General features: G+C 36.0%; 1 protein-coding gene and 1 pseudogene across 48 annotated transcripts in view; both read left to right on the top strand.

Moving 5' to 3' along the window:
- The window catches only part of SLMAP (sarcolemma associated protein), a 140,714-nt gene that overhangs the window by 60,768 nt on the left and 53,460 nt on the right, over nt 1-26,486 (top strand). For all 47 annotated transcript variants that reach the window (XM_082738810.1, XM_082738801.1, XM_082738804.1 and 44 more), the window contains exons 4-11: nt 12,725-12,797; nt 16,396-16,432; nt 18,137-18,199; nt 21,704-21,799; nt 22,046-22,117; nt 23,450-23,590; nt 24,699-24,836; nt 26,307-26,475. In XM_082738810.1, the coding sequence (XP_082594936.1) occupies nt 12,725-12,797; nt 16,396-16,432; nt 18,137-18,199; nt 21,704-21,799; nt 22,046-22,117; nt 23,450-23,590; nt 24,699-24,836; nt 26,307-26,475 (789 nt within the window). The remainder of the gene's footprint in view (nt 1-12,724; nt 12,798-16,395; nt 16,433-18,136; nt 18,200-21,703; nt 21,800-22,045; nt 22,118-23,449; nt 23,591-24,698; nt 24,837-26,306; nt 26,476-26,486) is intronic.
- On the top strand, nt 451-1,381 carry LOC309869072 (rab GDP dissociation inhibitor beta pseudogene; annotated as a pseudogene). Its single transcript has one exon. The product of its transcript is annotated as a rab GDP dissociation inhibitor beta pseudogene (transcript).

Raw genomic sequence — 26,486 nt, 5'->3', positions numbered from 1 at the left:
CTACCATCAATGGGGAGAAGAGACTGGAATGTTGACTTAATTCCCAAGTTCCTTATGGTCATTGGTCAGCTGGTTAAGATGCTGCTTTATACAGAGGTCTGTTGCTCTCTGGTTTTCAAAGTGACTGAAGGGAGCTTTGTCTGTAAGGGAGGAAATATCTACAAGGTTACTTCCATTGAAACAGAAGCCCTGGCATCTAGCTTAGTGGAACTGAAAAACGTCACTTCAGAAAATTCCTAGTGTGTGTTGCCAGCTTTGATGAAAAAGTTCCCAGAAATTTAGAAGGCATTGATCCTAAGAAGACTGTAGTTTGGGAGGTGTACAGAAATTTGACTTGGATAAGATCGTAGATTTTACTGGCCATGCCCTGGCATTTTATAGAACTGATGACTGTTTGGGGTGGCTGGCTGGGGGGCTCAGTTCGTTAAGCATCTGCCTTTGGCATAGGTCATGATCTTGGGCTCCTGGGATCCAGCCTCTTGTTGGGCATCCTGCTCAGCAGGGAGTCTGCTTCTCTTCCTTCTGACCCTCTACGCTGCTCATGCTCTTTCTTGCTCTTTTTCAAAACGAATAAATAAAAAAATCTTAAATAAAAAAAGAAAAAGAATGGATGACTATTTAGATGAACTATGTTGTGAAACCATTAAGAGGATTAAACTTTATAACAAGTCTCTGGCAAGATACGGCAAAAGCCCATACCTTTATCCTCTCCATGGTCTTGGAGAACTTAGCCTGGAATCTGCAGGGCTAAGTGCTATTTATGGTGGTACCTACATGCTCAATAAACGAACTGAAGAATCATTGTGCAGAATGGAAGAGTGATTGGTGTGAAATCATGCCAAGAGTGATTGGTCTGAAATTACAGGAGAAGTTCCTTTCTGTAAGCAGCTCATTTGTGATCCCAGCTGTATCAAAGATCAGGTAGAAAAAGTGAGCCAGATGATTAGAGTTATCCGAATCCTCAGCCACCCCATCAAGAACACCAGTGGTGCCAACTCCTGCCAGATCATCATTCCCCAGAACTAACAGTTGGAAGTCAGATATCTATGTCTGTATGATCTCCTCCGTATACAATGTGGCAGGACAAGGGCATGATCACCATAGTTAGTACAACTGTGGAGACCAGTGAACCAGAGAAAGAAATCAGACCAGTTTTGCAGCTTTTGGAACTGATTGAAGAGAAATTTCTTAGCATTGGTGACCTTGTGCCAGAAGGCTTGGAAACAGAAAGCCAGATCTTTATTTCCTGCACATACAATGCCACAACTCACTTTAGAACAACTTTTGATGACGTTAAAGTCATCTGTAAGAAGATGATTGAATCTGAGTTTGACTTTGAGGAAATGAACATAAGAAAAATGACATCTATGGGGAAGACTAACAATAGTACAATTTATTATCTAATTGGGACAAACTTAACTTTTGGCAAATGATGTATACTGTAAAAAATCAATATTATTGATCCTAGGGTCTTGGAAGGCAGCTATGCTCACCACTATACCACCAACTCGATCGTAGGGTCTTAGGATCAAGTCCCACATTGGGCTCCCTGCTCAGTGGGGAGTTTGCGCCATCTCCCTCTACCCCTCCCCCAGTTTGTGGTCTTTCTCACTTACTTTCTCTCTCAAATAAATAAGTGGTATTTTAATAAAAGGGGGGCACCTGGGTGGCTCAGTCAGTTAAGCATCTTCCTTCAGTTCAGGTCATGATACCAGGATCCTGGGATCAAGTCCCACATTGGGCTGCCTGTTCAGCAGGGAGTCCCTCTGCCCCTCCCCTGGCTTGTGTTCTCTCTTGCTTACTCTCTCTCAAATAAATAAATAATATTTTTGAAATAAATATTGTAAGACCTGCTTTTGTAATCAAAGCTGAGATTGCCAAGCACTGTACCACTAAATATTCCTTCCCTTTTTAATATCATGTATGTATTTGTTTTCATGGAGTGGCTATTCAGAATTGGCAGATTACCATATTCTGTTCAGTTTAACCAGTACTGGCTTTTTTTTCCCAGTGAAGGAGCAGTTGTAAAAAAAACATTGTGACGCTGATACAGAGCACTTGATACAGTATTTGTATCTTTTAGTCAATGTAGCCTTTGCAGTTGTGCGCCTCTGCTGCTCAAGAGCTGGATCAGTACAGTTTTTCGTGCCTTATGTCCTCTTGACATTAAAGAAATTAGGAATTGAATATTCCACAATTTGGGGAAGAATCCCTCAATTTTCCCTGCACCTTTAATTTTGTGTCCTGTCAAATATTATGATTACCCATATAATAACAGCCACAAGTTGGGGTTACATGGGCCTGAAATTCTAACCCAACTCCAGGCTCTGAGACTCATTTTGGAGGAAACCTGTGAACAGTGTTTTAACCTCATAAAATTCATGAGAAGAAAGGGAAAGAAATCTGTCATAAACCAGGTAAATGTAGAAGCTTCTTTTGTATTCTAGATGTGGATTCTTCAATGGACCAAGCTATATTGCAGTATTGATTTGACAGAGCCTCCACTTTAATGATGTCTGCCTCAAAATGGCTCCAGAATATTTCTGTACTGCAAAATAAAGCCGTACTCTGGAAACAAACAAACAAACAAACAAACGAAAGAAAGAAAGAAAGAGAAAGGAAAGAAAAGAAAAAGAGAGAGGAAAATAAAAGGCATTTGATGAAGTTTAGGAGTTTCCTAATAAAAATTCTAAATAAATAGAATGAATAGAAAAAACTAAGTAAAATAATTCTAATTAGAATAAAAAGGGGGGCACCTGGGGGGCTCACTTTGGTGTCTGACTCTTGATTTTGACTCAGGTCATGACCTCAGGATCACGAGTTCAAGAGCTGTGTCGGGCTCCACGCTGGGCAGGGACCCTTAAGATTCTCTTGTGATGCCTGGGTGTCAGTCGGTTAAGTGTCTGCCTTCGGCTCAGGTCGTGGTTCAAGGGTCCTGGGACTGAGTTCCACTTGAGGCTCCTTGCTCAGCAGGGAGCTCCTTTTCCCTCTGCCTGCTGTTCCCCCTGCTTGTGTTCCCTCTCTCTCTGACAAATAAATACAATCTTAAAAAAAAAAAAAAAAAAAAAAAGATTTTTCTCTCTCTCCCATCCCCCCCACACCTGCACTCTCTCTCTAAAAATATAAATAAATAATTAAAAATAAAAATAGAATAAAAGCACAAATACTATACAGGTATAAAAGTGTATGAACTAAATTTACATGTATCAGTAAGGACAAATCTCAAAACATCTCAAGTAAATTACAGATGGATGTGCGTGGTGTAATACTATTTACATCAAGCATGAATTAATGCAAAACTACTACATAGTGGTTTTGAATACATTTATAGTAAGAATATAAAATTAGACACTAGAAATGACAAAAATGGTTTGAGCATGTATAAAAGGATTTTTTTTTTGCATCACTGTATATGGAACAAAAAACGAAGCATAATTTTAAAATTGCCCATTGTGTAACTATTAAAAAGAGTAAATTAGATTTATATCAATTGCAGAGATTTCTATAAGATATACTGTTGAAAGAATTACTATTAATAATTTCGTTATTTTATTTATTTATTTATTTATTTATTTTTTAAAGAGAAAAGCAGGCTCCCTGCTGAGCAGAGAGCCCAATGTGGGACTTGATCCCAGGACCCTGAGACCATGACCTGAGCCGAAGGCAGCAGCTTAACCCACTGAGCCACCCAGGCACCCTAATTTCATTATTTTAAAAAGTCTCACCAATCCCTGTAAATATACACATACATGTATATGTTTGTATTTGATTATATGACCATGGGGAAAAAGCATGGAAGAGTGCAAACTAGGTCATTATTGTGAATTATCTTGGAGTAGGGTAGAGGAGAAGAATAAAGAAGGGACAGCCAAATTAAAAAGGGTGGGGGTTAGTAAGACAGTTGTTAAAAACCTTCCACTATCTGTGTCATTTATATATTTTTAATTTATATGAAATTATCTATAAAAGGAAATTTCAAAAAAGAATATATAATATATAAAAAAGGCTTTTTGTATGTGTGTATAAAATCATGATTTTGTTAAAAAGGTGATAGACACATGATGTCATTGAGCATATCCATTCATATTAGTGACTCTTCTACTCTAACCTCTCCAAAACAAGCTGATTTTGATGTTTGGCTTTTCATATAGTGTGATCCCAGTGAGAAAACTCACTGTACAAATAACCTGCCCTATAGATGTAAAATATCATGGTAAACAAATAGGATGATCTTCTGACAGATTTTTCTTTTTAAGGAAATGAGGAAGACAGAAAGGCAACCTATCAGATCCTTCTGGAATGGGGGCTTTAGGAACCTAAGGCTATCTACTCCTTGTTCCCCAATCCACAAACTGCTCAGACAGGGCATGAGTTTCCTGGGTCACATAATATTACAGTAATCCTCTGCTGCAAAGCTTGGGACCATTAGCTCTATAAACTTGACATATAATTGCAGTCACTTGATGTATAACTCCAGTCAGTTCATCACTGAAGTCCACTTCACCAGTATCTGATCCTAGGTAAGCTGCTGTGAACAAGGGGCCTATTACGAGCAGTCAGTGCTATCTTCCTCAGTAACTACCCTTAGTTACTTTTGTTTCCCACAATAGATCTTGTGTTTTCTGGTCTTCAAGCCCTTGCACATGCTTTTTCCTTTGGCTAGAAACTTTTCTAGGCTCGAAAAGGTGCCTTTCCATGTCCCTGTTGCACATGGCACTCCCCCTTACGTGTTTGCCTCCCTCACTAACTATCAGCTATGCAAGAGCAGCCAGAGTGCATGTCTTCATTGTAGAATCTCCGCACTCAAACTGGTACACACTGGTTGAATACATTTCAAAATGTCATGAATCTTCCTCCACGATGTTACGAAAGTTCTTTCTACCGCCTTATCTCAATTAAGATTTTGACAACCTTCCTCCTAATCCAGAAGCTTCATATGACGATTGGAAACTGGTAACCTTCTTATTTTCCACCGCTGTTTTTATTTTATCATGACTCAGTTACCTCTCCTTAACCTATCTAAACTTTAATTTGCTCATCTAATAGGATGGAACTCATGATACTATTACCTGCTTCAAGGTTTATGGTATGATGTTCAGTGTTTGCATTGCAGCATGATGTTCTGTGTGAACATGGATAGAGTGTATATGGAGTTCCCTCTCAAGGCCAGGTCCTTCTATTATTACTAAAACCTTTGCCAGTCATTTGTATCATCTTTCTTGCCTGTAAGTTTGCCCCTCTTTCACAGTAGCTTCAGCCCCAAGCTCCTTTACCTGTCTGTCCTTTGGAACTTATCATTGGCCTTTTCAAAAGTACTTTCACTAACTGCTAGACCACCCCTTGACTTTAGGCTTTGCTGTCCTTGCTCATTCCTAGTTTTTGGTAACTTTCACCAGAAGCTTTACTTTCTTCCACTTTCTAGCTTGCTAGGGAAAATCACAAAGCTGATTGAGCACAGGCTGTGCCTAATTTGCTGGGGTGACTAAGAGAATCTTTCTGATAGCATGGCAGTCTACTTTTGTTCTTTTAAAAAGTGGGTTCTTGACCCAGAAATTACCTGGCACCGCAATTATCTGCAGAACTTTTGAAACTTCAGATGTCTGGATCCCACTCTTCAGTCCTAAAAAGGGGATTTGCAAGTTGTGGGAACTGAGTATAACTATTTTTCTTAAAGTCTTGGTTGTTCTTTTGGAAATTAGGCTTAAAAACCCTATTCAATTAAGTTTCTGGTAGCACCTGTTTTATATGCTTTCCCCTGTCCTCAAACCCCTTAAAATTACTCTGTACAAAGCTTAATTTCCCCTTCAAACTAGAGCATTCTCCTGACTTACCAGTTTCTTTTTATTGCTCCATCATTTTCCCATACACTAGCTCAGAATAGTGGTATTGTTTCTGAATCTTGTCTCTTTACTTCTAGTCATTCAGGTAATTTCTTTCCTTTCCCTGCTCCTGCTTGTTTCTCCTATTGTCAGCCTAGAACATCACACTAGCTCTCTACTTGTGGCCACTATACACTCCCAACCCACTGCTTCCAGAATATTCTTGTTACAACTTTGTTATTCTCCTGCTTTAGAAGGCTGTGCCATACTGCAGAATAAATTCTGAAATGCTTTAATTGTACACTTGAGGCCCTCAAAAATGTGGGCTCAATTCAAACTTTTGATTTTGTTTCCCACTCCTTTCCTTTATAAATGTTAAGCTGTTAAACTAGATTAGAGGTAAGATGGCATATAGAAAAGATTGTTTTGAATCCTAGCACTGCCACTTACCAAACATACTATCCCAAGCAAGTTACTTTAGCTTCTTTGACCTTGTCTTATGTGTCGCATCTGTAAAATAAGACATAATAACTATTTACATGGTTTGTCATAAGCAGTTAGTTAACATGTGTAGTGTAATTAGCATGGGCCTGGCACCTAGAGGCCCTCCAGTCTTTCTCCAGCTGCCCTTCTAAGATGTGCACTCTCTTACACTCTTCGCTTTCTGTTTCTTTGCCCATGCCATTCTCTCAGCCTTTCCTTCCTTTTCCAGCTTTTGAATCATATTCGCTCTCTTTTTTTTTTACCCTTTTTATAAATCTTTCCCCTGCCCTTGTCCATTCTAAATTCCCATAGTGTTTTGTACCTTTTGTAGTATTTGTGAAAAATTTCCTCTTTTGTTGTTATGTTAGATATTTCTTGTTCTCTCTACAAAATAAACCAAAACCTCCTCAAGGACAAGGATCTAGTCCTAATCATCTTGTTTTCTTCATCTTTACCAGCATATTGCTTTGTAGCCAGCAAGTTCTCAGTCAGTACTTAGCAAACAGCTAAAACCAAAGAACCACTCGTGCATAAATCGAAAAATAAGCTAACAAGCAGTATTGTTCCATTATATGCTAGAGAAATAAAGTAGCAAATGAATTCACATACGCATATTTGGTGGGAGGAAAGGATTCCTCCCACCAAATAAATAGCTAGAAACAGGATTCCTGGAAGAAACAGCTAGAAAATAAGTCAGGAAATGTGCAGGTTGAGCCTAGAAGATTTTGTCATATTATATATAAAGCTATCTAAGACTGCTAGGGTTCTGTCAGAAAACTCAAGAATTAACATGAAGTTCTAATTGATCGAAGATGGGACAGTTTGAGGATCAATAAAGATAACATCAGTGAATTGAAATGTCAACTTGTGTTCAAATTCATGAACTTAAGTGATACTAAAAGGAAAGCAAAATGAATTGATCAGCCTTAGAAGAACCTAGAATCTAGAGAAACCATTCTGAAAACATGTAAGTAAAGGGAAAGAATAAATCGTTGATGCTACCTTTCCTGGAGGGAATTATTCCTGACATAAACAAGTAGTCGAGGAGGGAAAGCTTTTTATTACTGAACTCCAGCTCATAAATGAAGACAATGATAGACTATCAATACAGAAACATCTTTTTTTTAGAATTAAAATGTTAGTTGTCTATTCAGCTAACTTTTCCTGCTTCTTTTCTGAATTTAAAAAAAGATAATGTCTTTGTGGAACGCCTGGATGGCTCAGTCCATTAAGTGTTCCTCTCTTGATTTCAGCTCAGATCTAGATCTCAAGGGTCCCGAGTTCAAGCCCCACATAGGACTCCATGCTCAGTGAGGAGCCTACTTAAAAAAATCAGGGCAGTTGGGTAGATCAGTCGATTAAACATCTGCATTTGGTTCAGGTCATGATCTCAAGGTCCTTGGATGGAGCCCAAGGCGGGCCTCCTGCTCAGTGGAGAGTGTGCTTGTCCCACTGCTTCTCCCTCAGCCTCTCGCCTTGCTCACGTTCTTGTTCTCACTCACTCATAAATAAATGAATTCTTTAAAATAAAATCTTTGGATCAAAAGCTTTATGAGAAAAAATTCAGGGATGAAAGTTTGGTAACTCTTTTATCTTAGATTGCAGTCAAATGACAATTAAGCTAATAATTCCCCAGTTTGAAAATGTTACCTCCTCTCATTTAGGTCTTGGTTTTTTTTTGATGTTTCTTGTGCTTTTATGATCTCACTCATTGTACCTATTACTGCCAGTCATTTCAAGGGATCCTTCAGACTACTCAGATATAGTGTTGACCTTCCCACTCAGTGCAAGAACAGAGCTAGAACCTGGACTACAACATATCCCAGAAGTTTCAGTCTCCCAATCCAGGGCCTTAAATAGCTTTTAAGCTAATCACAGTTAACATGGGTCTCTTAAGTAACGTCTATGTGAAGAGGCAATATAAAAAGCTGACTTCAGGGGCACCTGGGTGGGCTCAAGTCATGATCTCAGGGTCCTGGGATCACACCTCGCCCCCCCTCCTCCCACCCCCAATCAGGCTCTCTGCTCAGCAGGGAGCCTGCCCCACCCCCTGCGTGCCTCTCTTCCTACTTGTGATCTTTGTCAAATAAATAAAATCTTAAAAAAAAAAAAAAAGCAAGTAAACACTTAAAAAAAAAAAGCTGACTTCATACCATAGAGTACATAAATTAACTCAAAAACAAAATAAATAACCTATATAATAGAATAGAGGGGAAACCCCACAAATGACAGCTTGGATAGTCTTCATTTTGATTTTTAATAAAGTCTCATAACTACAAGTAATTACAGATTTTTCTCCATAAATACGTGGGTTTTTTTTTTTCCGATTCAGACATACTTGTTTTTCATATTCAAACATTTCTGAAATTTGCATGTAGCTTACAGTGCATATGTATAGGTTTCTTGCTGTCAGAAAGTATATCATTCTTATGAAACCTTTTTTTTTTCCCCCTAAAGTAGTGCAGTGGCTCAAATTCACGACCATGAGACTGAGACCTGAGCTGAAATCAAGAGTCTGGTGCTTAATCGACTGAATCTCCCAGGTGTCCCCTATGCAGCCTTTTAGAATTGGTATAAAGTGAAGAAACAATTACCATTAATTTATATGAAAAATTTTTTTAGAGTTCCCAGACCCAAAAAGTCACCTCTCTTAGGCTTTTCTGATACCTAAGGACATACCTTGCTAATGGATACACAAAATAAATCAAGATAAAGCACAGATGCTCACAGACACAGTTCAAAGCTGTGGTGGCTGGATACTTTGATGCTGAGTGCAATTTGTGGGGGAGGAACTTGGCGGAGCCACTCTTAATGTCTTTGTAACAGCTCGCTGCAAAACCCACACTGAATGCTATTTGTGCTTTTCACCTTTTTTCATAATAAGCAAAAATCCTCTTTGGATTTCTTTTGGTTAGAAAAACAGGTGCTAATGTAGGTCTTTCATAAAAGTGAAGTAATGTAACAAACTTTTAAAAAGCAAAACGGGAGGCACCTGGGTAGCTCAGTTGGTTAAGCCTCTGACTCTTGATTTCAGCTTAGGTCATGATCTCAAGGTCTTGAGATTGAGCCCCATATCCATACTGGGTGTGGAGCCTGCTTAAGATTCTCTCTCTTTCCCTCCTTTTACTCCTCCCACCCACATGCTGTCTCTCTTAAAAAAAAAAAAAAAAAAAAAAAAAAGTGAAGCTATCTGTGCAGCCTTCTTACCCTGCCTGAGAAACTTTTTAAGTTGTGTTTTATAATCAGTTTTGTCTTTGAGTCTTGGAAATATGGTAAATAATGTTTCTGGGTAAATTTTGAGAGCAAAATTTGTTTACAAAGCGATTCATAGAATATTTGAGAGCAGTATTTTCCAAAGTATTTTTTCATAATATCATGTATATCATACATATAATACTGTATCAGTTCCTATGTAAGTGTTCTGAAAACAGGGGAGAAGCTCAATGGTTAAATAAGTTTGGAAAATGCATCTTACTTTCAGAGTCTCATGGTGGATAAAAAACTGATTAATCTCTGAGAAAGACTGGTTTAAAAAATCGAAACCCTTTCAATCACTTTTAACCAAGTATTTTCCAAACTCTTCTGACCCCCAAATCCTTTTTTGTCAACACCTGCTAGCATTCCATTTTGGAAAATACTGCCATGTAAAATTAGTTAATATAATAAGTATTAGGGCAAAATATTTTTATCAGGTCATTTTAAATACTTGCCCATTGCAGATTAAAAAAGACAACTAATAATTCCATGCCTCTGTGTATCTAGTTGTCACAAGAACCTTTTCAAAGGCAGGGCTGGCTAGCTTAGTCAGACATGGTCTTTAACTGCCTACAGTAGTACAGCAACCCTGTGCTGCCCTGTCAGTATTAAGTATTAGCTCTTGATTCATTTCACAGATTTGTACATCAGTCCAGTTGCTGGACTTTGAGGTGATATATCTGAAAAATGGAAATTCTGATGTAATATATCACAGCTTGTCAGTTCCGGCAGTGCTTTATTCCGTAACTCACTATACCTACTTTTTTTAGACTTTATTACCAACTTAAAGATATTGGTCAAGTGTCAGTACTGCTGGATCTTCTTGTACTGTTCTCCTGTATTTATTATAGCCTGTCTACAGTAAACCTCTGGGGGAGTCATAGAGATGGGGTAAATCTGTCTCTTCCGTGTGTTGTACCAGGGAAAGGTGGGAGTTAGGCAGTTCTTATAAGTGTAGGTGAACCCTACTGTCCTCAAAGTAAGAGACATCTTCGTCCTGGGTAATGAAAACTGTAGAATATTAACTAGATATATTTTTTTGCACATTCAGTAATCATTCATTAAAGACCTAGTTTGTACCAGATAACTCTGCCAAGTGTGGGATTTAAAAAGTGAAAAGCAACCAATCCTGTCCCTCTCACAGAGTTGACTGTATCTGGTGAGAAAATGGTTGTGTAAATGATAAATATTCATAACGCAGTATGCTTACTATTATAAGAAGTAGATAATAGGAAGCTCTGGGGACCCCTCAGTTAGATAATGAGTTTGGTGAAGTAACTAGAAAGTCTGAGCCTAGAGGATACGTAGCATTTGGTCATGCAGGCAAGAGGATAAAGGACATCAGTGACAGAACAACTCATAAAATGCACGGAGTTGTAGAATTTGGAAGTGCAGGTAGCGTGGTCTTGCATACGATATTTATGGTAGCAGGCTGGAGGACGAGGCCTGAATGGAAGGAAGGAGCCCAGTGGCTGATGGCTGTAATTGCTATGTTAGGCAAAGTTTAGAAGACTGACCCATACGTGGTTCGTGATCCGTGTTAGCAGTTTTCAAATAATAAGTTAATGAAAATTGAGTAAACTGCACTAAATTTCTTAAATTTACTGTATATTTCCAGATGACAGGATAATAGTACTTTATGTTTATAATTTTTATGATTCATGGACCTGATGACTTAACAAGTTATTCTTGCATAAATATATTAGCGCTACTCTTTTTTTTTTAAGATTTAATTTAATTTATTTATTTTTAAAGATTTATTTATTTGTTTATTTGACAGACAGTGATCACAAGTAGGCAGAGAGGCAGGCAGAGAAGGAGGGAGAAGCAGGCTCCCCGCTGAGCAGAGAGCCCGATGCGGGGCTTGATCCCAGGACCCTGGGATCATGACCTGAGCCGAAGACAGAGGCTTTAACCCACTGAGCCACCCAGGTGCCCCTAGATTTTATTTATTTTTAATTTGAGAGAAAGAAAGAAAGGAAAGAGAGAAAGAGAGCACAAGAGTGGAGAGGGGCAGAGGGAGAGGAAGAAACAGACTCATCCCTGAACACAGAGCTCAGCGTTGGTGACCCCAGGGTCCTGAGATCATTACCTGAGCTGAAGTCAGATGCTTAACCGATTGAGCTACCCAGGTGCCCCAGCATTAGCTTTATTTTTAATCAGTTTTATTGAGATATAATTTCCTTGCAACACCAGTTTTATAAAACTTACTGAGTTTTGACAAATGTATTTGGTCACATAACCACCAGTCTTCTACTCATGAGATGGTATATTTTCATCACCCTGCATTAATTAGATTTTGGTAAACTAAATAAATTAACTCTTTGAACCCTAACCCTGGAAGATGTAATCTTGGAAGAACAGAGAAATAAAAAGCCAGCAACCTTAAACTAGCAAGAAATTTTTTCCCCCATAAAACCCAGTCACAAAGAGAAGCTCTGTATAAATGCTGCTTTTGGGGGGTTTTGTCTCTTGAAATCTTCAGAAGGAAAAGGAGGAAGTAAGAAGCAACAGTAAGAAGTTGTCTGTAGAGTGGTGTAATGTTATGTAAAAATGTTTGAGGATGGAGGGAGAAAAAGTACCGAGAACATAAAACCACATTTTAAATACTGAACTGGAAATCTCAGACTTGAGTTCTAGCAAACAGCTTTGACACTTAAAGAGTTCCAGAAGCAGTTTCACTTTTCTGAGGTCTTGGTTTTCTCACTCATCAGTGGGGGACTCAAACAGCATATTCTAAGCTGTATTATACAGAACTAGGTTTTGTGAAGCGTGTTACAGGTTGAGGACAGAATTAGGAATTAAGGCTAAATGCTAAATTGGGGAATAGTTGGAGTTAAGTTTTGATGCCAGCAGATAGGGGAGAAAATGCATTTCCTCTCAATTGTATTTCTATATATTCCACTGACCTTTTATTGACTATTACAGCATTGGAGGTTAGGACACTTTTGAAAAACAATTCTGTCTGTAATTTTGCCTTGCAACTGTGATTCAGTATGAAGAGGAATGACTTTCTCCAGGGAAATGAATATTGTCATTAAACCACCAGATTTCTTTCCTCCAAGTTCCTACATTTAGGAACAAAGTATATGTTTGGAAATGAGAGGTATGAAGGCTTGTATTTTTAAACAATTATTTAATCCATCTTATTTGTTTGTTTTAACCAGTTACCCATGGGTGTATTGTTTCCACAATAAAACTTTTTCTACCAGATGGTATGGAAGCCCGACTCCGCTCAGAGTGAGTATAATTTAGTGCCATGAAGTTTTTGTATTAATTACTTGGTTAACAATATTCTAGGTGATGGTATACTGTTAACACTTCAGGATTATTCTTATAATGGTAGAAAATTAATGCAGTACTTTTAGAATATAATATACTTTAATTTTCACATTAGCTACAATTCTAATAAATAATAATGTATACTGAGGCACAGGTTATTTTGTTTCCAAATTTAACTTTACAGTTTATATTTTGATTGATAATTAGGTGTTTTTCAGAATATTTAGGGTATGCAAATTATTGGTGAGTAATAACTACTCAGTGATGAATGATAACTGTATTTTGATCTGCATTTAATATAGGACTTCTTAAACTGTGATTCCCTCTGAAGTTAATGCCCGTGTCATGATCTTTTAGGACCTTGAGGATGTTGATATAGTTAATAGCCTATTTTGGTGGGAGTTTTGGAGGGATTTTCCAAGGCTTTTTTTTTTTTTCCCCCCTTAAGAAGTGGAAAGATCACTTAGAGGAGAAGAAACTTGAAAAGGAAGAATTACTCATAAAATGTAAATGTTAAAATCTAAATATAAGTACATTTTAATCTTGTGCTTTTCACAGATTATCATTATGTAGTAATTATTAATTAAATTTAAGCATTTTTATTTGGGGGGCAATAAGCTTGTTTCTATACCCAACATAATATTTTTTATTTTTCAAAAGCAAAGACAAAGACCTGAGGGTGGGAGGTTAAGATAAGCAATAATAAGTTTAAGGCAAAGTAGAATAGTGAGTAGAAAACAAAGAAAGAAAAAGAAAGCAGAGAGAGACCCTCCTATTGGTATGATTGTCTGTGCTTTCATTAGGATTATTATATATTTTGCTTTAGTTAGATGCTATCAAATTTTTTTTTTAGCTTTAATCATATCTGAAACAAAGTAAAAAATTTTAAACATCTAAATGTAAAACAATCTGCTTCCTATTCTGTATTATAGTTTAATTATTAAAAAAAATACAGTTAACTTTGGGAACTCTAATGTTAGACTCAGGACTCAAGGGTTAAGTTTTTAAAAATAAGAGTAACTATTAATCAACTAGTGATATGTGGTTTCTTAAGAACATTGTTGTTTGTGAGGAGATTTTCCCTTCATGGAGTTAAACGATTTGAGCAGTTTTATAAAGGGTTATCTGTGATCTCGGGTTCCATCTAGGAGGACATGTGAATTTTTCAGTCTATGTTAGTGAATTGTGTCCCTCTCCTTCTTGTTTCCCCAGTGCTTTTCATCTTTGCGCCATTTCCTTCTCATTATTTGGTTTTTCTTATGTGGTTAAATATTAGTGTCATTTAAAATTTTGCTGCCAATTTCATAGTGCATAGACTGGCTGACTTTCTGGAGAAGAGGAATTTTGGACAGGCAGCTCTTTAGAGCTGGTAGATCAGGATGATCTTTAGAGGTGGATAGTCTCATTCAAAGCCCAACTCCACTGACTCTATGTCTTGATCAGGCCTCCCTTTTCTTATTTGAAAAATGAAGATAACAATAGTACCTACTGAGCAGGAATTTTATGGGGCAAATTAAGCAAGGTTGTGCACTTTAAGACTTTTGTATAATAGCTGGCATACATCAAGGACACAGTGATCATTGACTGTTTCTGTTACTGTCATCTTTTTTAGCAATCAAGATACATTTGGGTATGCCAGAATGCTTAGAATTTCAGGTACATTTAAAGCATCTAATGCTTTTAAGATACTCACTAGCTAGTTCTCAAAAAGCTAACTATTTTCTTCTTCTTTGATTTTTATTATATTGCACGAAGGATTTGTTTTTTCAGTTATCTGTGTACCCAACATGGGCTCAAACACATGGCTGTGAGATCAAGAGTCACATGCTGTACTGACTAAGCCAGTCAAGTACCCCTGCACAGATAATTTTTAAATGATAACAAACATGGGCACCTGGGTGGCTCATTTGGTTAGGCAACTGCCTTCAGCTCAGGCCATGATCCTGGAGTCCTGAGATCAAGTCCCATTTTGGGCTCCCTGCTCGGCGGGGAGTCTGCTTCTCCCTCTGATCTCTCCCCTTTCATGCTCTCTCTCTCTCTCTCAAATAAATAAGTAAAATCTTTTTTAAAAATGATAACAGAGAAAAATTGCCTATAATCCCACCATCTTAACACTAAATAATTGGTTCCCTTTTCTGTATTCCCTTGTTGCATATGAACTTTTTCTATAATTCAAACAAAATACACTTATATCCAGGATAGTTTCTGTAAGATACATGTTTAGCTGGATTTTTAGCCTTTTGTTAACCAAATTTTCACAGGAACAGAAAATTTTGTACTTGGGTCACTAAGAAAACTAGATTAAAAAAAAACAAAACATGAATACTGTTTGCCCGAATGTGCGTTGGCTATGGAGAAAAATATATATACCCCAAATGGTTGTCTCTAGGTGCTGGCATTAGGTAATTTTTACTTATTTCCTCATGCTTTCATTTCCCATAATCCGTATATATTGCTTGTATAGTCAAGAAAAAGAAGGTTATGTTTAAACTGTCTATCCCATGTTTATAGGGTAGAGAGAAAAACTAAAGTTGGCATAATTTTTTAAACCTTCATTAGACGCCAGCTTTGCTAGGGCCTGGTGATAGGTTCTGGGGATCCAGAGGTAAATTGGTCATAGTGCCTGGCTTTCTTATCTGCTCTTATCTCATGGGAGTGGTAGTAGGATCAAGTGTTATTATGTCTTAGTTACTGTTGAAAGCTCTTTATTTATAGTAACACATTTAATGCTTATAGTTACCCCATGGGGTTCTTTTTATGATTATCCCCATTTTATGGATGAGGAACCTGAGACCTATATAGTGCTTAGGTAAGCTTGCCCAAGATTACACACCTAGTAAGTAGAACCAGAATGTGGGCCCAGTCAGTGTGGCATCTGAGCCTGCATGCTGAACTGCTATACTCTAGTACTGCCTGTCGTTAGTACTTTATGAGGCCCAAAAGGCAATTAGTACCAATTATACTGTCTGTTTACTGCTTAGTTTTATAGGAATGTACCGAGTTTAGTTTCATACCTACATCTAAGCTTTTAGTTGTTTGCATGTGACGTAGAGAACAGTAATACTGTTTGGTTGGCTAAAGTTGTTCTCCACTAGAACAAGTTTCCAAATCATAGCTTTCTTTCTAGTAGAACTTTGTTTTTTAAGACTTTGTTTATAGGAATTACTTAATTTTAAAAGGACATAATTTACATATTCCAGAACTAAAAATAGGTAATTTAAGGAGTGCTTCTTTTCTGTGTAGAAGTTCTATAGTCATGGAATTCACCAGAGCCCTCATTAAATAGTGGATCCTCAAAGGGCATTTAATACATTTTGAATTTTGAATTTTGGATTTGTGATTAGAAGTATATCATGTGTAAAAGGTAAATTTGTGTATTTATTACCTTTTTTTCCAAGAATTCTATGGATTTATGAAGGATTAGAGAATAATTCACATTGTTTTAATTATATGACACTGAGTGTATCAACTTTAGGGTTTAAGATATTCTGGTACTGTCATACTGTTTCCTCTGTGTCAGGAAATTAGATAAAAAATTCTAAATTTTACTTTTCAGTGTCATCCATGCTCCATTACCAAGTCCTGTTGACAAAGTAAGTTACGAATGATTATTTTCTCTAAACTAACTCAGCTATATTGCTTTGGAAAATGTTTTTATTTGTTTTTAATATGCTTTACCTAGGAATTTTTTTTTCTTCTGTAACAAATGATATACAGTGTATGCAGGTATTTGGTTATTGCATTCTCCTGATCTGGAAAATTTAGGATGGATGTTTCTTAGGAAAAAAACCTTTGTTATCTCAACTAAATGGCCAATAGTATAGACTAGGAGCTCTAGCCAGAGTACAAAGTGTTAATTACTACTTTTTACTCTGGAATACAGTTCTCTCTAGAAATATCTATTTAAGTTTTCTGCCCAAATAGTTCACCCAACATATACTTACACATGGAAAAATGGAAATATGGATTTACAGAAATTGTTCTTTTATCATCCTTGAAAATTAGTTTTAACTTTATTTGGTCAGAAAATTTGCAATAATTACTTGTTAGTGTTTTTCCTTTTGTTCAGAAATAATTGTGTAATAAACTGTAGATATCATTGCTAAATACCCAAAAAAAATCTGTATCTCTTGGCATGAATGTGGGTGTTTTTTCTTAGTGTACTAAAACTGTTGTAAAATAGTTCACATTTTTTCTTCCATTTGGTTAAAGACTGAAAGCCTGCCTGAAACTGAAGTTCTCTGTGAGATTCCTTTTTTAGAAGTAAAAGTGGTTGATCATCAACCTTAGTAATACCAAGAATTATTTCAGAAGTAAATAATGGCATTGCCAGTTTAGTACTAACTTTTAAAAATAATGCCACTTCTCTAAATTCTAGTTAGCATATTAATAAAAATATTCTTTCTGAACCTAATCAGAAATAGTGCTATTTAACATCATTAATAAGTTGATACAAAGGGCTTGGTAATATTGAGGATATGGGTAAATGTTACAGCAACCTAATAGTATCTTCTTTTTGTGGGGGGTGAATAATGCCACGGTTCTATGTTCCACACTTGGGAAGAACCCCTTATTGAAGGTATTTCATCTAATACTCTTGAGTTCTAAGTATTTTTTCTGTCATTTGTAATTTAAATACCATTATTTTCCATCTTTTTCTTCTTAAACTTACCTGTAGTTTAAAGAATGAAAAAGACAAAACTATTCCCTCTTCCCTCCCTCTGTTGCTCTCTCTCTCCCTTCTCCTTCCTTCTTTCCATCCATCCTTCCTTCCTTCCTTACAAAACAAATCTATTTTCATTGTCCTGGCCATGAAAAGTGTTAAATTTCATGTCCTGTCTGTCCCTGCACCCCAAAATACAATTCCCATTTTGAAGATGGCTACTTCTAAAAGAATTATGACTTCTTGTTGTATTGAAAAACTATCTAACAATGAATTGTAAAGGGGATAAGTTATATATCTATTGATTCAGGAGGTATTATTTCTGAATTAAGAAAGAGCAATATTGCTGTTGTGCTGTGTTTGTGATTTGGTTTATCAAGGAATGTTTTCACGAGTAGTACTTGTTCCACCATCCTGCTTATAAATTTCAGACTAGTCAGCAAAAAATAATACCATTTACAAATTCTAGGCATGAGACAGATACATTTTGAAAACAAAAGGAACTATTTTAAGCTGAAAAATATTTTTTATTTTGCATATTTTGGTAAATGGACATTTCAGGGACTTGGTTTGGCTTTAATGTCTTTTATAAATGTTTTGTGTGACTATTGGTACTTATGTTATTTGTTTCTAGGTTGCTGCTAACACTCCAAGTATGTACTCTCAGGAACTATTCCAGCTTTCTCAGTATCTACAGGTAAAAGTAAATCTTGAAAATTCTTAGTTTTTAAAAGTAGAATTAAACAACTTAGATTTGATTTTGCTAGTTCACAAATATAGGCTAAAGAAATATTGACTGGATACAAATATAAAAGAAATATTTCTCAAAGTTAAAAAAAGGATTAAAATGGGGCGCCAGGGTGGCTCAGTGGGTTAAAGCCTCTGTCTTCAGCTCAGGTCATGATCTCAGGGTCCTAGGATCAAGCCCCACATCAGGCTCTCTGCTCAGCGGGGAGCCTGCTCCCCACCCCTTCTCTCTACCTGCTTCTCTGCCTGCTTGTGATCTCTGTCAAATAAATAAATAAAATCTTAAAAAAAAAAAAAAGGATTAAAACTAGGTCTTATGAAGAGAGGATAAAGAGAATCAGGATTATTGGGGTGCCTGGGTGGCTCAGTCAGTTAAGCATCTGCCTTTGGCTAAGGTCACAATCCTAGGGTCTGGGGATTGAATCCCGCATTGGGCTCCTTGCTTAGCAGGGAGCCTGCTTCTCCCTCTGCCTGCCGCTACCCATGCTTGTGCACTAAATAAAATCTGGGGAGAAAAAAAAAAAAAGAATCAGGATTATTAAGTCCAAAAAAGATAGGGTTCCGTACAAGAGAAGTATTTTTTTCATTCGGATATGGGGAAGTTTCAAAATAGTTTGTAGATGACTTTTAAATAAAATTAAACCTAGAGAGATCTTGGTTGCTCAGTATGATATTAATAGCAAATGATTATATATGTATCTATCTATCTATATAATGTAATATAATATATAACTAATATAATATAAATATATAATAAATAGTACATTTATTATAAATGATAGTTTATAATATAATAAATAATATAATATTCACATTAATATAATACACTATATAATTTTATTATAATATATTAGATTAAATTATTATAATATATATAATATAATGTAATATATATTAACTATATGCCAGACTCTTGCAGTTTACCTCTATTCATTTATTCCTCAGAATAATCCTGTAAGGTACTTATTTTATTCCCATTTTTATAGATGGAGTAACTGAGATCCTGGAAAGTTAAATAATTTACACCTACTCTGTGGTAGAGCTGGGATTTGAACCCAGACAGTCAGACCTCAGAGTGTCCACCCTTGAACATTGTGCTATGCTGCTGGATCTGTAGAAGGATATTTTGATGGGGCAGATACATGGAATGGGCTCCTGAAGTTAATAATGGATTTAAAGAGCCATAGAAATTTCCATAAAGGAAATACGTGGCTTTTTTTCCCCCTCTTGATTTTGGGACATTTGGGCTGGATTATTGTTCTTATTATTCTGGTGAGAGAGCATGGTGGAAGAAAGCTCTAGATCAGAAATTAAGAGATTAAACTTTTTATCCTGGCTCTGCTACTGAGTTCTCTGACTTTGGGTGAATCATTCTACATGTGTAGGTCTCCACTTGCTTTTTAAAACGGATAGGCTCAAACCAGTATCCTGGTTCCTACATTCCTTTATAAGAATCAATCACTAAGAGCAGTTCTCCCTCTGTTAAGAATTTACAAGTCTGAAAATTGTCAGAGTATTAATCAGATCTTACCTTCCACTGGGCATTATGTAATGGGGCATAGAAAAGCTGTTTTACACATTTGCAGTTTGGTAGAGTGTCTGAAAGCATAGACTCTAGCCAGAATTCCCTGGACTTGGCCTGTGGCTTTAACTTCAGAATTTTGGGGAAGGTTGTTTAACCCTTTCATGAGCCTTGTTTTCTTCATCTATGATGTGGGTATAATAGCATGTACCTCACAGAATTGTGAAGAAAAAATGAATCTATATATATAAAATCTCAATTTTCCCATGGGAAATATGAGGCTCATATAGGTAAAATGGATTTCCTGAGGCTGTACACTATATAGTAACTAGTCATCATGGACTGTGAGTCTAATGCCCTAACTCACTGCAGTACTTTTTCCAATTTTGTCCATTCTTTGAATATTCATAATGGGCATAATCTTTCACTGTCCCTTTTCTGGTTTTTGAGAGAAGATCATACTGTGTTATCTTTTCTGTATACATTTTTTTCAATTGCCAAAGTTCTAATGTAAATTGTAAAACTTTTGAGCAGAAACTAGAATAGATAAATTTCACACCTTAGCACTAAAAGCCATTCCTGAAAGTATTAGATTTTTGTTAGTATGTGGTTCATGGAATAATGAAACTCTAAATGGAATTGAGTTTAAAAAGGTGAAATTACACCATCTAGTGGAAGTAGTGATTGTTTGGGGGGTTTGTTTTTAAGTAAAACTTTTTGCAGCATTTAATGTAATTTCCTGGATATTAAGAATGTTTAAAGAGCTTAAAATAAACTTGGCAACTAGTCTAAGTGTTAGATTCTAACTTTTGTTAGATTTCTTAATCTATACTTTTAGAATTATATTTTAAAAAATGGTACCAGTAACTAATTAGATCAGATTTTCTTTAATCATTATTTATCAAGGATGTGGGAAAAAATAAATGCGTACTTTAAACCTCAAGTACTGTCTTTGAAGCATATCCCTTTTTTTTTGAAGTGGCTCCAGAGGTATTAGAGTAGTAAGTGTTCTTCTTTGGCTAACGACAGGAATAGAAGAAAGTGAAATTTAAAGATGTGCCATAACCACAACTGAATGCTGTGTGAGCATTTTCACCTTGACTTCTAATGAAGGAGACCCTCTTAACAGCTGTCAAATGTTAACAAGTGACCTAGAGATAAGGATTTGCTTGCCAACGTCCTTCTCTGTAAAAATATCCCTTTGGAGTTGCCAAATAGTTATATAACTCCTTGACCCCTTAATTACATTTGTGGACTCTTACTTATTTTTGCCATATTTGATTGATGCTGAGTTAGTATATAGTCACAAAGATTCAGGAAACCTGAAAATACAAGAGATTGCAAAGTAGTGTCTCTCCTTATATATATTTACATATATAACATTCTTAAAAGGGAAAATTAAAAGACATTTCTATTATAGATGTCATACACATACAGCTAAGCCATTAAGAAATATCTTTGCTACTGACCAGATTGTTTGGCATAGTTTGAAATTAGTTTGTTCTGAAAGATATGTATATATATTTTAAAATGTTTGTGTGTGTGTTATATATACACACACATATATAGATATATACAAAGATATCTATGTATATAGATATATGTAAAATGGAGGGTTAATAACATTTGTTGAATTCTTCTAATCTGGGTTTCCTCTTTTTTTAATGCTTGTGAATTATGAGTGAAAGAAAAATAAAAATAGGGCACTTACTTTCTGTTAATAGGGGAAGGTACAGCTCAGTACCCCTAACAGTCCTGGAAATAGGACTAAAATGATGTGGCTTATATATATTTTACAAGGTAGATTTTTCAGGTTTGAAAGTAAGATACAAAGTGGGATGTAAAATGAGAATATTTTCAGAATGTACTTTGATTTTTCTTCAAGGATCATGCTGAGTTTATAAAAATCTCTTTTGTGATTTGTACTATTAGGAGGCCTTACATCGGGAACAGATGTTGGAACAGAAGTTAGCCACACTTCAGCGGCTACTAGCCATCACCCAAGAGGCTTCAGATACCAGTTGGCAGGTATTCCATTTGCCTTTATATTCAAGAAGCATTTAAGTATATAGTTTAATATCCCTTAGATGTTGATTAAAAGTGAAATTTTTTTAGCAGGCAAAGTTATTTCTGAATGACCAAATATTAAAAATGTAGCATTTTACAATGGGTGTTGGTCAGTTTTATGATTTTATATCTTTTTTGGGCAGTAGCAACCTTTTTGATATGTGTAATTTTTTAATTACTCTGGGATTTAAATTAATTTTTCAACAGGCTTTAATAGATGAAGATAGACTCTTATCACGGTTAGAAGTTATGGGAAACCAATTACAGGCATGCTCCAAAGTAAGTATTAATCTCAAGTAAAGATCCTTAAAGAAAAATGCATAAACTGTGCACGAAAAATGCATAGTTTTTTATGTAGCTTGTTTCTTTGTCATTTGTGTACATGCTAAAACATGTATACGTTTTCACCATTCTTTCAAATCTTTTTTCATTATAGGAAATTTCAAACATACATGTAAGAAGAAAGAATTGTGTATTGAATACCCATATACAACTCTTTCTTTGTTTTCTATCACAGTTGGTATTTGCTGGAGAAACTGGGTCATTTGTTTTCTATAATTTTCCTCAGTCTGGATTGTTATTTAAACATTTCTTCTAGCTTTCCTCCCACACCATGAATTGGTAGTTTGATCTAGAGATTTGATCTAATTTAGATTCAAGTCTTTTTTTTGCCAGCAATACTTCATGACTAGTATTATGTACTTTCACCAGAAGGCACCATACTATCTAGTTGTCTTTCTTTTGAGATATTAGCAATCTTTGATGATTCTTGGCTAGATCCATTATTTGGGCTTGCAAAAATGGTGGTAATATAGTTCTGTTATTCCTTCATTTATTATCTGGATTACTTCTCTAAATACTTCTTTTCCTCCTCATAAACCATTTGGTTACCCTGAAGTCATTTTCATAGGAAAAGAAGGAGAAGTTATTTTCTCCATTTATTTACTAGATTTTAAAATTGATTCCTTCTCATCCACCAAAGAATGACCATGAAGTGTTTTTTTTCCCCAAACGTAGATTTGACTATATTTCATGTGTTTCAGCCTATTCCACTTGTTGTTCTTATTGATGCTCAAATTTTCCCATCTTTGGTGCTTGAGACCTTTTCGTAGAACCCCAGCAAACTGATAGCTTCCTGCTGTCATTTTAGACAAGGTATTTCAGACCCATCTTGTACATTTCCTGCCTCAGAACTGGACTCAGCTTTTTCTTCAGGGTGCTCTTATTCCTTATTCTTTATTCCTAATGGTTTAACCATTATTTTAAAATGCTTGGCCCCTATGAAAGTAATATTTTTACCCACAAATGTAAATATTGTGGCTTAAAGAGAATATGACAGATAGGTGACTTAATTCATTTTTTACATTTGAGAGAAATTCTCCATTTTCTTAGACTTTTTTTCTATCGGAAGTATGGATTAATATATTTGTGAAGGCATAATTTACAGTGCAACTTTTAAATACAGCTTCAGTTAATACAGGGCCAACATTATTTCTATTTGGAGATTACATCAGTATAGAATTCAAAGAGCATCATAATGTGTTATTTTTCCAAATGGTAAATACTTACAAAAATTACTTGGCTATAATTATAAATGTCTTCTAATCCTAGAATCAAACAGAAGATAGTTTACGGAAGGAGCTTATAGCATTACAGGAGGATAAACACAACTACGAGACAACAGCCAAAGAGTCCCTGAGGCGGGTTCTTCAGGAGAAAATTGAAGTGGTTAGAAAACTTTCAGAAGTTGAGGTATTTCATTTTAACAAATATAAAATGGTAATATGTTTAAAATTTTTAGCCTAAAATTGCTAATATTGTAGGACATTTTAAACTTTAGTATTATATAGCTAAGAAATATTTCCTGTCTGTGAAGTGGGAAAGGATAATATGCTGTTTTCCTTGTTAGGAATATTCAACATAACCATGTGATTTTGGTGCTTGTGGTTCCTACTCAGTGATTGAGCAAATAACAGCCTCATCAGGGAGTCTTACTGTGTGCATTCTGTTTAGGATTCGGCCTCTCACACAGTGGACTGTGATATGTGGAGGGAATTGATCTCCTGTCACCTAGTTTTGCTTTTCTTCCAGTGGAGGGTAGTTAGTGGAAGGTGGAGAACCTTACCACTGTTCTTATTTACCCACCCTCTGAAGAAGAAAACTGTGTCTAACTTTAGAGGTCAAAGGGAAAATATCTCTGAGGTCCTTTCTTGGTCTTTTAGGAACAATCAAAATGTGATTCTCGTTGCTTTAAAAATAACCTAATTGATAATGTAGGTTATTCCTTTGAACCGCTGCTAAATTACCACAGAAGTTATTTGTTACTGGATTTAGTTAAAATGCCCATTGTAAACTGAACAGTAAAATTACTATATATAGTATATACTGTAGAATATGTTATAGTAATAGTTTCTATAATAGCCTTATCCCATCATAACTAATTCACTGTTGTGTCATTGATTTGATATGCAAGGAAAGAAAATTGCTAGCAGTCTTCTAATTTTCTTATTAAGTTGATTATGCATAGTATTAAACTTGCTTTCAAGAATTTATAAGCTTAAAATATTTTCAAGTCTAAAAGTCATAACCAGTGGCCTTTTAAAAGAGTAGTTATATAAAAGGAACATTCTTTCCTCCCTTGCCCCCTTTCTGTTGTTTTGTTTTGTTTTTAAGTTTTTTTGTTGTATTTTCTGTTTTAGCATGTACCTAAAGTAAATTAAAATTGTTATGTTGTTTAACCTTTACATAAAGGCCAGGGCAGATAATAATTTAGAACAGCCCATAGAATTAACACTTTTTATAAGTTGAATTTACAATGTGCATTTATTCTAAATCAGTTATCTGTAAACTTGAATTACAGCGAAGTCTGAGTAATACTGAAGATGAATGTACACATCTTAAAGAAATGAATGAACGGACTCAGGAAGAATTAAGAGAATTAGCCAATAAATATAATGGAGCAGTTAATGAGATTAAAGATTTATCTGATAAATTAAAGGTATGTATTTACTCAACCTGAAAGTTTGTTAATTGTCCCTAACATACTGGGTAGATTAAGAGGTTAGATATTGGGCGCCTGGGTGGCTCTGTGGGTTAAGCCGCTGCCTTCGGCTCAGGTCATGATCTCAGGGTCCTGGGATCGAGTCCCGCATCGGGCTCTCTGCTCAGCAGGGAGCCTGCTTCCCTTCCTCTCTCTCTGCCTGCCTCTCTGCCTACTTGTGATCTCGCTCTGTCAAATAAATAAATAAAATCTTTAAAAAAATTAAAAAAAAGAGGTTAGATATTGCTGAATAGCTGTTGATATAAAAATTAGTAATGGATGGGGCGCCTGGGTGGCTCAGTGGGTTAAGCCTCTGCCTTCAGCTCAGGTCATGGTCTCAGGGTCCTGGGATTGAGCCCCTCATCGGGCTCTCTGCTCAGCGGGGAGCCTGCTTCCTCCTCTCTCTCTGTCTGCCTCTCTGCCTACTTGTGATCTCTGTCTGTCAAATAAATAAATAAATCTTAAAAAAAAAATTAGTAATGGTTGAAATACGCAGTAAAAAAAAGGTGCCATTTAGCCCAAACCCCACTGCCCACAGATAATTGAAAGTCTGTAAGAGCTGACATATTTCCTCTGGATGGAAATAAGTAGTATTTCACAACAGGTATCTTTTAATACATAACAGGAAGTAGATGTAAATCAGCAAACCCCAAGATACTTAGACTTTTTAAAAGCTTGAATCAGCTTATCCTTGGGGAGCCCCAAGGATAGAGCCCAACTATGTTAGTGCTGAAACAAGCCCAGTAGTAACTTGGAGTCATCTATATGGACCCTTGTAGCCTCCAGGGATGCTATTAACTGCTTCGGTGGCAGCTCCCTATAGCTATAGGGCATTTAGGATAAGGACAGATGAGGCCATAAGTAATGTCAAGTTGGTCCCTTAAATGTTATAACTGAGTTTTAAAGACCCATCTTTAAATAATTGAAACCATGGAATGAGTGGCTAGAAAACATATATTTGTTAGAGAAGACTAGGGCATACCTCCCCTCTGTGTGGTTGGTGAACCTGTAATAGTTTTAAAGATTGTTAAACGGAGGTCATTTTGAAAAATGTTTATGATCATCATTCTTTCAACTAAATGCAGTTTTGTTTAAAATATCAGAGTAAATTACATTTTAGAACTTACAAAGTAATTTAAACAATAGTAATTTCAGGGGGAAACCTTACATATTTCCCTCTTGAAAACTTTGGAGTTTTTCATTTTGACCCCCTTACTTGTATGTATTAGGCCTGTTTGCTTGCTACAAGTTTTTCTTTCCTAGGTGATAGGGAAGCATGACATTATTTTGACATTTACAAATATTTTCTATAATATTGAATATTCTCCTTAAAAGTTAGTGGTGAATAAAAGCAGTCCTGCTTTAGGCCTTTGAAAGCAAGTTCAGACTTTATGAAATAAATGAATTTTTTTTTTTCTTTCTCAACAGGTAGCAGAGGGAAAACAAGAAGAAATCCAACAGAAGGGACAAGCTGAGAAAAAAGAATTACAACATAAAATAGATGAAATGGAAGAAAAAGAACAGGAGCTCCAGGCCAAAATAGAAGCTTTGCAAGCTGATAATGACTTCACCAATGAAAGGCTAACAGCTTTACAAGGTAAGTTACCC

Source organism: Mustela nivalis, assembly GCF_964662115.1.
Source record: "Mustela nivalis genome assembly, chromosome: 1".
Lineage (NCBI taxonomy): Eukaryota > Metazoa > Chordata > Mammalia > Carnivora > Mustelidae > Mustela > Mustela nivalis.
The sequence above is the reverse complement of the archived record's forward strand: the minus strand, read 5'-3'. Positions and strand labels throughout refer to the sequence as shown.